This window comes from Pterocles gutturalis, unplaced genomic scaffold, assembly GCF_000699245.1.
Source record: "Pterocles gutturalis isolate BGI_N339 unplaced genomic scaffold, ASM69924v1 scaffold23904, whole genome shotgun sequence".
Lineage (NCBI taxonomy): Eukaryota > Metazoa > Chordata > Aves > Pterocliformes > Pteroclidae > Pterocles > Pterocles gutturalis.
The window spans coordinates 81,363-96,017 of record NW_010131391.1 but is presented as its reverse complement, the minus strand read 5'-3'; the positions used below and the strand labels follow the sequence as shown (position 1 = coordinate 96,017).

The 14,655-nt window shown below is 40.9% G+C and overlaps 1 protein-coding gene across 1 annotated transcript in view; it reads right to left on the bottom strand.

Moving 5' to 3' along the window:
* Positions 1–229: 229 nt before the first annotated feature.
* The window catches only part of PCNT (pericentrin), a gene marked incomplete at both ends in the record, with an annotated part of 89,356 nt that continues 74,930 nt past the window's right edge, over positions 230–14,655 (bottom strand). The window contains 10 exons of the mRNA XM_010080599.1: positions 230–357; positions 2,156–2,309; positions 3,810–3,898; positions 4,822–5,060; positions 6,361–6,525; positions 9,831–9,933; positions 10,620–10,900; positions 11,812–12,333; positions 13,822–13,972; positions 14,482–14,655. The exon at positions 14,482–14,655 is cut by the window's right edge and continues 61 nt beyond it. Coding sequence (XP_010078901.1) covers positions 230–357; positions 2,156–2,309; positions 3,810–3,898; positions 4,822–5,060; positions 6,361–6,525; positions 9,831–9,933; positions 10,620–10,900; positions 11,812–12,333; positions 13,822–13,972; positions 14,482–14,655 — 2,006 coding nt within the window. The remainder of the gene's footprint in view (positions 358–2,155; positions 2,310–3,809; positions 3,899–4,821; positions 5,061–6,360; positions 6,526–9,830; positions 9,934–10,619; positions 10,901–11,811; positions 12,334–13,821; positions 13,973–14,481) is intronic.

Sequence of the window (14,655 nt, the reverse complement as noted above, 5' to 3'; positions counted from 1 at the left end):
AATTTCACTAAGAACTTTTATTTTTTGAGAAATGGCACACTTGGACTAGTTTTAGACATGATTCTCAAAAAGGTTTCATTTCAGAGACTTATTTTTTTCTCACACCCCCCCAACCCCAATAATTCATTACAATTACACTCTTTATATGCTTTAAGTGTTACAGCCAAGAACTTTGCAAACAGCAGCCCAGACTGCTGGCAGATGTGATGGGTAACAAGGTTGTTCTTACCTGGCTGCACACCCCCTAGTCTTTGCTGGATAACTTCTAAGCGATGGATGTATTCTGTTAGCGATCGTTCAGGATCCTGAGTAGGTACAAGCAACTTTTCTGAAGGTGAACTTGTGGCTGGATGCAATCTTAAAAGAAAAACAAATAATTTTCTTCTTGTTATGACATATTCTCAAATAAATATAAAAAAGTTACATTCATATATGCAGAAATTCAGTGCAAAGCAAACTAGAACAACACTATAAACCACCACCACCAAAAAGTTACACAGAACACAAGACGGACCGGGCAGCTTTGGATAGAGGGGAGTCAAAAGAAAGGATGTTTTGGTAAAAGCTGGAGTAACTGTGTATCTTTCTCTACTGATATGCACCAGAAAGTCCCTCAGGTAAGAAAGCTGCAGTCAGAGGCAAGTCCAAAGACCCACTTCTGTGGAGAGGGACTGCAGAGCTGCATGCTGCATCCAGGCATGCACTCTCCTGTCTGGCAGGTAAAAAGGGGACCATTAGTACACTGGGTTTACTTTCTGGGCGTTAACAACAAATTTCAAATATTATCAGAAATATATGTCGGAGGTGACACTCTGTGCAACCACACTCCTAGCTGGAGTTATGATTTATTCCTTCCCCCTGCACTTTTTGGTTAGCAGAAGGTAGTTCCTAGCCATCCCCTCTGCACAGCTTTCCCAGGAACCAAAAGCAGCAAAAGGCATCATTTAACCTATCTCGGAGCCACATTAGACTTGAGCTACCACCAACCCAACCACACAGAGGAATCGGTCAGGACCTGCTGTTACTAATGTCCTTGTTCCATACAATACAGATGACTTTTCTTGATAGGTAAAAGCTGCCAGCTACTGTTTCTGGCTGTCAGACCCAGATACATGCCACGACAGAGGAACAGGGTGGGGTAGAATTAAGTCTTTTGGGAAACGTTTGCAGGTCTCTTAATTCTCCAAAATGTTTTGCTAAATTCTATGCAAAACAGAACACTACCTGTTCTTCATGACAAGCACTGTCCTGTCCTCTAAATCAGTCAGCAATGTTAAAAAAACTAAAATAATTTGGAGCATCTGCTGTCTTTGCATACCTTTAGATCAGCACAGCTACTTCCTTGTTATTCTTTTTTTTTTTCTTTATGAAGAAAATTCTTGCCTGATTGTTAAAGTTTCTAATTTAGCAAGGAAGTTAAGAAACAAACAACACATTACAAGCTGATGGGACTGAGAACAGCTACCTTCCAGGTCAACTCCCACAAATCTTTAAGGAGGAAGCCACACACGGGAAGTGGCTTGGGAGAGGAGGTGCTACAGCCAGTAATGGACTATGCAAGACCCGAGGTTACTCTGGGTCCCAGGAGAGCCAGGGAGTGGGAAGGTCAGTAGTGACAAAAGGCCACCTTCCTCCAACTCCAGCACAGAGTTTGCAGCTTAGCAGTACTTTGCAGAACATCACCTGTGACATCCAACCCAGCAACAAGGTGCTGAGGTTGTCTTTCTGTGCAGAACTGGCCATAATTCATGAAAAACTGCAACAGCACACACCCTGCAAGCTCTCCACTACGTGTTCTGTAGGGGAGCCACTTCCACAGGATGCTCAGAAATTAAGCTCCAACTTGGACAGCAAAGACAACAAGAATTAACCCTCGAAGAAGGCTAACAGACACAGCCATTGTAAATCCTGTAGCCTGTCCAAATTCAGCTGGGGAACACCACTAGGAATGCTCTCAGTCCAAGAACATCAGACATGCTTTAAGCAAATGAGAAGTCTTGTTTTCCTATGGCCTCTTCAAAGAAAGAAAACATTTACCAGATCTAAGAAAACAAATTCCTCCTCTTGTTCAAGTACCTCCTCCAGTAAGTGGTTACAGTTTGATGACAGACTGTCCATCGGGGTGATTAAACATAGGCAGAGACTGCAGACTGACCTGTTGAGTAGGCAGTAAGAGGATCTGGGAGAGCAGCTCACAAATCTTGCAGAGCTGGTTCTGTGGCACAGCCCAGTGTCCCGGGTGGGGGGAGAGCTGATGTGAACAGCTGGGGGCTGCTGCTCTTTCAGAATTTCTGTTCTAGCACCAGAGGCTGTGTGAAATATGAAACAGTTAAAAAATATGCACTGAGAACCACTCCAAACAGGCTAGTGTAAACATAAATCAATAAAACCCACCAGAAATACAGCAGAGTACAATTGTGTTTGTTTTTAAATGTAGCTAAAATACACTTTCTATAGCTAACTGCGTTTTTGGTTGTGCAGGGGTTTTTGTGTTTGTTTGCTTTAACCAGATTTAACAGAAGTTTGACATTTTCATGTCCAACAACTGCTTCCTGCAAATGGAGAACTTGCACTGTTTTCTTTCTCCAGACTTGCTTTGCAGTAGCTGGTACTATATCCACACAGGGGACGTTCTGATCTGAGCAAAATTTTTTTTTAAGAATTTTTTTAGTTTGCTCTAACTATATATTACTGTTGACTCACACACTCCAAGTTTAGAGACAGCACAGAACAGAAGATATTTTTTTGTTTGGTTTGGTGAAGGTTGGGGGGGAGGGGTAAGGTGGTGTTTTCATTAAAAAAAGAAAAACCCTTTCCAATAAGTCCTTTAAATCACAAAAAGAAGTAAAATATTTTTTTAATGAGACTGCCAAGATGCTATTTTGTAGTGAGGTAGAAAGTTCAGCACGCATTTCAGGATTCAAGTTTCAGAGGAACCACACCACAGTGGTTTTATGTAGGAAGATTTTGGAAGTTTTTGTAAGGTGGTGTTTTCATTATGGGTTTTTTTGTTTTTTTTTGTTTTTTTTGTTTTTTTTGTTTTTTAAATTAGTATTTCCAGCAACTTAGAACAGTGAAAATTCTGTAGTACCAGGTAATGAAAAAAGCACTATTTCATCTGAATTTTGTTTAGTGTTGAGGTGACAAGTAAGGGAATATTACATTGGGACAGTTCCACAGGATCGGGTCAAACATCAAGATGTTTGTTTGAATTCTTACAAACACATCCGTAAGTAACTCAGAGGAGCACAGCCCTTACCATCTCTCCATCCGCTCCACTTTGTCATCTTTTGATAGCACTTCATAAACTCCAGGAAAAAGAGTTATGGGATATCTGCCATCGGCTTAAATTTCTTCTTCACCTCTGCTAACACTAGCAAGTACACCGCTTCTAAGAGTTATTTTGATCCCACACGTACCCATTTTAATACTACCAATACAGCAGTATTTGTCCTTGCCTTATTAATAACTCATGGCATTAATTCCCATTACAGGTAGCCTCAAACTGTACAAAACATAATTCTCTGATTAGTTTTATGAACACAGGGCTCAGTTTTGCAGCTTGAGCAGTTGCAATAAAGGACGAAGAGGAGGAGCTTGCTGGTGTTGTAAATCATAAATTCTGAAAGCTTTCAATTGTAATTTCTTACAGTGTCCTTGTAAACTCAATCATTGTGTTACAAACATTTGTGTTAACATATAAACATATTTTTCCACTTCTGTGGGTATTTGTTGGTTTTCTTTTTAAATGAAACACATCACTAAAAAGAAACAATGTTTAAAACAATGTACTTGTCCAAAATACTTACCTGTATTACCTCCCGTACCATGAGAAATTATTTCCCCCTGTGTGCTCTTTCTGCTAAATTTGTTCCACTTTTTCACCAAAAACTTTAACCTTAGTAACAAAATAAATTAGTACAAGCATTAAAACCAAGCAAAAACACACTGAATTTTAAGATTAAACTCTTTTTTTTGGCGTGAAACGTATTAAACACCACAAGTAACAATGCTTGCAGGAATGGCTTGTTCCATTTTACTCTGCAGCAATCCTCCAACTGGTGGAAAGGTTTGCTCGTTTTGACACTGCTCCTCCACTCTAATCTCCAGAGAGTTCTGTGGCAGTTCTTCCTGCCTCAGACAAGTAGTTGGGAGGTCACAGTTCCTACATCCTTTGCTACCATCCATGTCAAAGACAACAGCCTAAAGATATCCTGTGCCATCTCCTGAAAGTCTAAAACTTGCTTGTAATCATTTTTACTAGACAAAGAAATTGCTCAGAAGTAACCACCTACTACATTTAAAACTTTTTTTTTTAATTAAATGGACTCAAAAGCCATTATGAGTTGGCATATTGTCCCATGGAGAGCTAACAAAACCCATCTGATAGCAAGTGAAGGATGGATGTAACAGAATCATACCAAATAAAACACAGGCTACTGGATTCAAGAGAGGAAAACCATCCCTGATGAGATGATCACATTCTGATACAAGACAGACTACCCCGCGAGTCCAAACAGATGAGGGTCAGCCCTGAAAGGACATCAGTTTCTCACTGGTGCGCACTGATTCTCAAATATACTGCAGCTGAGTACCTCTCAAGACAGGAGCAGCTTTTTCTAAATCTTCAGTATGCATCCGACTTCGCACTGACTGTGAAATAGCACTTTGGCCAAAGCTATAGCTAACAAGACACATTTGAACTAATTTTGGAGATAGCTTTTGCTTAATATAAATGTAAGATAAACCATAGGAACTATCAATTTTTGAAATTTCCAAGAAAATACCATGAATGAGTGACAGCAAGCGTTTTGGCTTTACCTTGATACCGCGATGATTGCCCTGACTGTGCACCTGAACTTGGTAAAAGGACGGGAACGTGATCCAGAAAGCTGCAGGTCTGCCGGTGAGGGGTAGATTCCCATACGTGCTATTAGAGAAAGGGTTGCTTGCTCACAGTCCTGAAATCCACCAAGAAGCAGCAAGAGGTATTTCTTCTGATAAACAAGAGCCTTTCTGAAGCTCTCTGCTCTAAGGTACTTCCTGTATAATCTCTGCAACTGGAGAAGGAAAAAAAAAAAGGAAGAAAAAAAGTAATCTGAGCTACAGAAAGCTCAGAAAAGTTGGTAGTTTTTTCCAGCAATATCTCCCACAAGTTGCTTGTGCATGGGTATCTAAAACCTATTTTGCTTTACAACATTGTAGAAACCTATTTAATACTTAAGAAGAATGGAAGCAGTGTACATTCATCTCTAAAATGAAATTTTGAGCAAGTATTTGTGTAACAGACTCAGTTTTGGTGCAAAGTGCCAGTATCACACACTGGCAGTTGGGACACCTTATGTAGAGGCTTGTACCAGGTCTCCTGAATTTCTCTATGTCTATGAAGTCTTGGCTAGGCTAGAAAATTCTGGCATGTTTACTTGTCGGTGAAAAAAAAACCAGCCACAAACAAGCTGTCTTCATGTTGAACGTCCATACTGCGGACACAAGTGCAGCTGGAACAATTCTGTACAGAGCTGAAAAGGACCCAAGTTTGCAGTGTCAGACTGCCTTAAATCTCCTGAACGTTTCCAAACAAAACTGTCATACCCGAAACTGTACAACAGTTTTCCTCTTTAACAAAGAAAGTAACATCTGCTTTAAATAAATATTAACCAGAAAGCATGTTGGGATAAGTGCCCATCTGACTTGATTACAATCAAATTTGTCAGAGGAATAAAAAGCATTTAAGATGGGGGGGGGAGAATTAAAAATAATGTCTGTTTGATATTTTCATGCTTAAAACAAGAAATCTGAATCTCCCTCTCCTTTAGAGTAGAAAGAGATTCCAAAGAGCTCGGTTACTTTTGGTGCAAGTTCCTATCTAACACCAAGGAAGTTACAAAGGAACTTCTCTGATGAGGTACATATGGGGAATGTGTTCCTCACTGAATATGTGGTTTATAAAAACAGCTTTTAAAATAGCAACTGAAGATTACAGCAGTAAGTGAAAGTTAAATGCCATAATCTGACTGGTCCTTATATCCTCGGAATTCTGAGCTGTACATTTCCTGGCTCCTCTGCAACAGCAATTTTTATCATATTTATAAAAAAAACGAGAATTACTAAATTACCTGTTCTACCTGTGTTATTAATCCCTTAGGCAATGCCTAAGAACAACACTACCAAGGACTGAACTCTCCAGAGGCTTTCACGATCTGGAGTTGGTAACAGTTCTCACACAGCAAATCTGTACAACAGGCAGGACAGCAAAAGCAAACCAAGCGCCAAAGGTTTATATGAGATGCTAACGGCTATGGCATGGCTCGCTCACCAGGCTCCAGACAGCCCGTTTGCTGGCCACCACCATCATTTTACCTTAGGACTGGAAGCTTCTACCACTGGTTTGTTTTCAATTTCAACAGTTGCTTTAGCCAGTTCAGATTCAGCCTGTTTCAGTGCATTCTGCAAAACGTTTCTCTCTCGCTGCCAAGCATCTCTGTCCAATTCTTGAACAGAGTCAGTATCATCCGTAGATCTGATCTAAAAAAGAAACCCAAAGGAAGTGAGCCCTGATTGTTTTTGCACACTACTTCCACAGCCAAACATCTCTGAGTAATAAACTAACTTTATGGACAAACTGAAACAGAAAAACAACAAGCCTGAAAACCAGCAATGGCATTCAGGTGTCGAACAGCAGGATGGGAAACTGAACCACAGAAGCAGCCCTTCGTAAGAAGTATCAAATTCATTGTTAATCAAGCTACCCCTTCTCTACAAATCTGTCTGATCAGCTTTACAGGATTCCTGTTCCCTTTAATAAAAGAGAGTCTCCCAAACAGTTGGAAATGGAAACAGATCACCCGGCTTTCTTCCACATCCACAGGCAGCACAGAAGCTGTGGAGGGAGAGGTCTGTGTGCATGAGTGCACACAAACATGCTGAGAAGCATCTATGGAAGTAAACTCTGAAAAAATCACATTCAACTCTGAGAAATTCAATTTTGTGGTAAGTCATTTCTCTGTAGGAACGAGACAACTCCAGGTCCAGTTCTTCGTGGAAGCTCTGCCTTTGCAACCCTCTTCGTATCAACTATCAATTTAATAGTCAACAGTTACATCAGTGCACGATGCAGCAGATCACAGAGAAGCAGAAGGTGATTTTTGAGGCAGTTAATGTTTTATCCCCTTTATCTGTACATTAGAGGAGCCAGTACACACAACTGAGCCCAGCTTCTCCTAGCAACTGCAAGGAACTTATTGAACTTTTGAAAAGTTTGAACTTTTTCAGGAGTAATTTCTTATTAATACCTTAATACACTAACATGTGCCATTTACATTTGTCTTCTATGAAGAGCACAACTTGTCAAGTAAAAAATCTTATCTAATAAAGTTTAATAAACCACAGCCATCGAGCTCTCTCTACTGCCTGCAATATATACAGCAACAAACGGGGACTCCAATGCTATCCACACCTTCAGGGCACATAATCCACCTCCCCCCCCTTTGGACTGTGCACTTTCTTTAAAATTTCTGAAAGCAAAGGCTCTCCACTTCTCAGCATATTTAAAATGAGTTTAAAAAAAATGTTTCAAGAATCTAACACTACCATCAGTATTGTTTTGAAATTAGGTATTTATTTCTGCCCAAGTTAAACTCTTGTCCTGTACTTATTATCTAATGCGCAGATATTGTGTACAATTTTGGGTTTTTACACTGAAGTTGGATAAACTAAAGCATGCATTTCCCTGCATACAGCTTCCACTGGCACAGCAGTTGTGCCACATCACCCATGGCAATGGGACAGAAGAGCATTTTGAGATCCAGGGCAGGGATAAGGACTACAGATACAAACCTCACTTTAGATAAGTAGTATTAAAAATAGTTCAAACATGGGAAACAAAACCCATCTGTATCGTACTGAAGTGGAGGGAAGCTGCTTTATATTGGCCTCCCCAGCAATTCCCAGCAGGGACTATGGTTCCCCCCATCCCACGTATTTTGCAGACCTACAAAAGCTCAATCTGAAGGCAGTAACTGATATTTGTATTATCTGAGGAGTTCTAGATGATCTGTCTTGATTTCTGCTGCCCTGGTTAGCATTTGATTGACCAGTGGACTCCCTATTTTTGCACAGATTTGGCATTTTGCCAGTTTCCCTAATAGTTTATTTGATAATAATAATAGAATTTTTATGATTTATTGCAACTCAAGGAGGTAACAGCTGTAAATTCCTTTGGTCTCAAGAGCATGTGGTTCAGTATGTTTAAGGAAGGAGGAATTCAGGGAGGAAACCGAAACAAAAGGTGATACTGGAAAAAATCCAAGCCTGAAAAGAGGGCAGAGCGTTTGTGCCCACAGAAGGAAGGATATCCAGGTAGAGTTTTTGCTCTCTAAGCTATAGAATAGAGTGCTCCACTAAACTCTTTCTTTGTTAAACAAAACTGAAGTCAGAAAACTTGAGTCCCTGTATTTTAGTGTGGTCACAGTCCCTGAAGGAGGCAATTGCAAAGGCGGATCCAACAAGAGAAGGGACTGCTATTCTGCATGGCATTCACTGGCTGAATATTGAGAGGACTGCTAGCTGATGTTGACGAGAGCTTGGAAAAACTAGAAGTTTTGAAAAGCATTTGCAACAGAATTTCTAACACAAAAGACATAATGGCAACAGCGGAAAAACAACCCAAGCTATTTTTTCTTTTCCAGTAGAGTAATAATGTGAAAGGATCCGAGGCAGAGAAACAGCTCAGCTCCGGAGGGAGTTCTCCTAAGTCAGATTTAAACAGAGCCATGAGGGTGTGCGGTTCCCCCCAGGGGCTCTCCGAGCATTTTGTCCACAGCAAAGGGCTCTAAAGCTTTGCCAGAGGAAGGCTTAACCGAAATAACTCTGTGAGCACCTCCTTGGGAAGAGGTTACATCCCCCTCCTCAAGGCTGGAGATGATCCATTTGGCAACCACCTACGTGGCTGCACAGGCAACAGAGGAAAATATTTATTGTGTGTTGTAAGCTGTTAGACACAGGGAGAGCTTGCATCATGCCAAATCAGCTTGTCATACATGAGACTTGCATTGCAGAGCACATGAGAACAGCAGAAGTTACCCAAGCCCCTTCATGGACCAGATGGTCAGAACTCTTTCTCAAAGGTGTGTTTTCTCAGGATCTGCTGTCAAATAGGTGAGGGAGTACAGAGAGGCTGAATCAAACAGAGCCAAGACTGTTAGTTAGCCCTAAATCCCCAAATTTCGTCTCAAAGGGCCGCAACGTGGTTGAAGATCTCTTTTTTTATTACAAGAGAAAGATCTAAATGATAGGGTAAAGTTACCTGGTGAATAAGACAGAATTTAAAAGCTATGTATTTTGTATCAGTAGACCCGAGCTCAGTCTTTGATAATCCCTCGGCTTGTTTAAAATATTTGCAATACTGCAAACATCAGTCAGAACACCCCTCCTGAGATGACAAACCATTATTGAAATTTACTTGACAATTTCCTAAAACCCAACTGCCTCCGGACGCGTACAGAAGCAGCAGCGACACATCCCAGGGTTTGATATCCTTGGACATACTACACATCCACAAAAAAAATGCCATCAGAAGCAGACTCTGCAATACGACAAAAAAGCAAGAGTCCAGTACTAAAATATGTTAATATAATGACAGTGTGAGCACAAGAGTACATCTTTTTTCCATCCCCAAGGCAAAACACAATTTTCCTCAGAATGTTTTACCAGAAAAGGAAAGGAAGGTGTGGGGTGTGTGGGGGGAAATCAATCAACATACATGTGTACTGCAACCCAAAGAATACAGAACAACTTACTGATAATCAACAAATTTACGCTGTTTTCCTTACCCGAGATGCAGGAGGAGACAATAAATCTGATTTCAGTTCCTTTAATGTCTGCAGTAAAGAGGCTACAGCTTCATCATTTGATGCAGACCAATCATTAACTGTTCTGTTAAAGAGAAATACTGGTTTAGTACCAGGCTGATTTGTAGTAACGTTAACACACTTTTGATTCCTTCTCCCCACTGGATGACCTTTAAGTTTTGAGCCTGTGCTTATGCACTGTTCATCACACAAACTACTATGAATACACACAGAAATTAGCAAGTTTTGTTAATTTTGAAGAGTAGAATTTCTAAAGAGTGCTTCACAGGACTTATTCAGAAGTCTGTATTTTATACCAGTCTGAAATTGTGTCATGCAAATTCAGGCTGCAGCAAAGCATCACTATTATTTTACTCTGCTGCCAATGAAATAAGAAATTAGTGCTACTTGGCCCCTCATTCCTGTCCTGTAGCTTTTCTCTTCCATGCTCAAGGGAGTTTCCCATTCTAAACCTGCAGATCTTTTCATTAACCTGGTCGGACTGCTGCAGTTTTCAAACTACCAAACTACTCTTTCCAATGGGAGATTTTTTTTTTTCAGTTGTTCTTTTTAAGCAGGGTCACTTCACGGATCTAGTTCAAACGCAGGCACAGAGTCTGCTGCCACCACAAAACCATGGTTTCACAGAAGGTTGAGTCTTGCAAGCAGATATACCACTTGCTCCCTTCAGCAGAGGGCTTTCAGCCACCACCCACACAAGTTCAGAAGCAAGATGGAAAGACAGCTACTATTTTATGAACAACTACTCACTTATCTAGGGTTTTATATATGAACTCATTCAGGTGCACAGCTGCAAAAAGCAACTGCTGTCTTATCTTCTCCAGCTGTTGTTGCTGCTGTTGCAAATGCAATTTTTCAGTTTCTTTTGTCGGGGCCTGTTTGGCATTTTGATCTTTGTTCAAGGTACACAACTGTTCTTGCTGACGGTTTGGAGATGGGAGATTTCTTTCTCTTTCTTCTAATACAGACAGTATTTCCTGCAGCTCTTTAATTCTTTGTTCATCCCTCTGGTGCTGCCATTCCAAGGTTCGCTATTTAAACAGAATAACGAGTAGTTAACTGCATCTTCTTAATATACACACACATATATAAATATACACAAGTGGGTGGGGTTTTGGGTTTTTTTATACACACACAGCTTGCAAATAAAAGCATCACACCTAACTAGCCTATCCACCCCAGTGTTGCTTAACTCCCAGACCCCTTTAGGGGAAGGCTTACAGTACTGCCTCCCAGGGCCACCAGGAAGCCACTGAATGACTCCGGAGGGGACATTTTCTCCATCCATTTCCAGACATGGTGATGGACAAGCCTTCAAAGAGCCTGCAAAGCTTCCCTCCTCCTCTAATAAGAGTGAAGGAGCTAAGGAACAAGAAGGGCGAAATCAGCACTGTCACAAACCATAATGAGGAGCCTAGCTCAAAACAGGGGCACTGACATGAAACCTTGTTCAGTTCCGCCCTGTGTTAAAGCCATATTCTTCTCCATCTGTTACCAACCGGCAATTCCCAGCATAGGATCTTTACATAGATGTAAAGATCAACTTCTATCAGCAGTAAACCCAGACAGAAACCCCTAAAAAGAGCTACATTTGAGTAATGCAGGAAAAGAGCTCATCTGATGCTCTTTTTTCAGAATGCTTTGTTTAAAGGAAGGAAACATTTCCAGTAAAGAACACCATTCACAGGGTTAAATCCCAGTCTGTGGCTATTTCAGTGTAAGGCAAGGCTTGCAGAGGCATTCTCACCAGTCTCTCTTGATCTCTCTGCCAGTCCTTCTGCTTCTCTAGCTCCGTTTGTTGCTGCTGTCGTCGCTCTCTGTCTCTCTCCTCTTTCTTGTTTTTATCTTGCTCTTTCATTGTCTTGACAAGCGACTGCAGTTGTTCCCAGTCAGCTTTCAGCTTCACCTCCCTTTCCTTCTGGGCCTCTAAGGAACGGATCACCTCTTGCTTTTGACCCTGAAGAGATTCCAGCATAGCTCGCAATTTGTCACTGACCTCTCTCTCCTTCTGGATTTCTTCACAGCACATCTGTACTTTAGCCTCTAGCTGTCTTTTGGAACGAATGGCCTCCTGGTGCATTTTCTCAATAACAGCAGCTAGCTCCATAGTTTGGGACCTCTCTTCTTCCAGCTGGGCTTGGAGCTCTTGAATGAAGGCTTGTTCCAGCAGTGACTCCCTGTGCTGACAAGAAGCACTTTCCTTCACTCTCATGCTCAACTGTTCTGTCAAAACACGTTCGTGATTCAAGGAATTCAGGAGCTCCAAGGAACGATTTTTCTCAACATCCAAATTTCTCTGCAGCTCCGACAGTTTAGTCTGTTCCTGGGATAGCAACGCTTCACAGCGGGAGTGCTCGATCTGAAGTTCCTTGCGGAGATTATCATTTACCGTTTGCTGGTGCTCTAGGGCTACGGTCAGCTGGCTGTTCTGCACTGACTGTACCTCCAAGGCAGCCTGCAGCTCCTGCTCAAAAGGGGGACACATATTAATAGCCCAGCACAAACACTTGTTTGTGGGGCAGGCTGGCGTTTGGCAACTTTCAACCTCCTCTTTTATCCAGGAAGAAATGCAAGACTGAACTAGAGTAGTTCAGGTATTAAAAAGTTTTAATTTAAAATTACAAGTTTGATTTTCTAATTACAAGTGCCAGAAGCATGCTTGTTAGCAACATGACAACAAGTAATAAAACTAAAAGTAATGCTAATTACTTAATAATGTTATGTAAAGTAATGTTAAGATCTCTTCCAGTACATTATTTTTTCTTCAATTAGTAAGACCCTCATTAGGAAATCACTATTCTTTACATCACTCAATTACTTAATAAGTGACATCTGAAGCAGAAATAACCCATGTTGATTTAAAAAGAACCAAAAATCCAAGCAGTAAGAATAGCTGTAAAACCTCTGGATTGTACAGCTCATCTGTTTCAAGCAAACAGTACAGACTGATAAAAATAATTCATTTGGGGAGCCAGCCTTCAGAAGGAAAGGGAGCAACAGAAGGGGCAGTCCCAGGGCGTCTGCAGGCAGAGCCAGCGTTGCTGTCCTAGCCATTGCCCCACACCCCAGCCAGCACCACCCCTCTGATCTTGGAGAAAGCCACGCTGGGAGGATGTCAGAACCATGTCCTACCACACAAGTAGTAACAAAAATCCCAACACACACAAGCCCCTCACAAACCTAAACACCTACCAGAAAGATTATGTGAGAGGCCAGACTACAAGGAAATAGGGTCAGAATTGTGTTTCCTCACTTAGGGCATTTAACTGGGATTGGTTTGGAGTTATCTGATAGAGTTTGATTTTGGTTTTTAAGTTTAAAAAAAGGTTTATGTTAAAATGTCTTCCTTTTCCAGTCACTGTAGGCATTTTAGAAGAACTGAGCCATTGCTATCACAGCATCAGAAAGCTGTTTGTTCATTTTCTCCTCAGTTTAGAAGAAAGGGAACAAAAAGACTTTGGTTAACCTCCAAAAATACATGTTGTATTGGAAAGGCTCCAGTTACTCTTCAAGCATATGCATCATTGGGTGTTTTTCTTTATAATCTGGGTTGATCATACACATCACATCCTCATAGCATGTTTGCTCTGGAATAAGGGGTGCAGTTACACAGCCGTAGAATCTGGCTCTCCCTATGCAGCAAGGGGCAGTACAAAACTGATCCCAGAAATGTGAAAGCGTAAGGCTCCAAAAACACTAAGATATGGGAGAAAAAAAAAAAAAAAAAAAAGAAGGCATACAACTTTTGCTTATTTCTGCACGTGCAATTAAGGAAGGTAAACAAAAGTTTTAATTCTGTGGAAACAAATGCTACGCACATTCAGGAAAAGTTTGGGTTGTTTTTTTTAAATATTTGTTAAACAAAAAAATTGGACATAAAAACCACTGCAACGTGTTAGTTCACCTCCCTGGTGCGTTAAGGTAACTGAAGCACAGAGATGCAGGGCATTACCTCCAAGGCCTTTGTCTTTTTATCTTCTGCTTTTTTATGCTGAAGCTGTTGTTCCTCAAACAAACCTCGTAGCTCCGTTTCCTTCAGACGTTCAGTCTGCAAGTCTTCAAGTGCAGCTGTCAAAGCCTTTTCTTTCTTTTCCAGTTCAAAACTGCAAAGTTCAAAACGACATTTCTATCTACGTTGGGAACAGAACATTCTTCACCAGCAACGCACTGGGTTACTTTTTGTGAGTTGGTCTATTGATTTGTTTCTTTAAGGTGCCTCTGCTCTTTCTAAAGAGGTTCAGTTTTCAAGTCACAGTCATTTAGCATCTGAAAACCTTTACTTACCTCTCTTGCAAGCAAAGCTAGAATTGCTCTATTTAGTAACAATTAAGAGATAGGGAGAAGTTCTCTATCTTGGCAGAGCAAAAGTGTTGTCCTGAGAGAGGAAAGAAAAACACTGGCATACACTGGGAATAAAGAGGCGAAAAAGGAAAAAACATACATGAAATGACAGGCAAAAGAGAAAGAAAAATTTCATATCCACGAAAAGCAAGAGAGGTTAGTTTTCCTCCTGGGGTTTCCAAGTGCTAAGCCATTTGTGGATCCAATGAGTATAAAGCTCTTTCAGATCTCCATAAATAAAAGAAAATAAATGAATAAATCTACTTCTCACCGTAACTGGTTTAATTCCCTCTGTAGCTCTTCTAGGGATTTCTGCAGCCTTTCATTCTCTTGCTTAGTTTCATAAAGCTCTGATTTCAGGGATGCTTTTTCTTGATTCAACAGATCACATGTTTCAGAGGCTCTCTTCTGCTCTTCAGACAGGGTGCTCTGCAGGTCACTTACG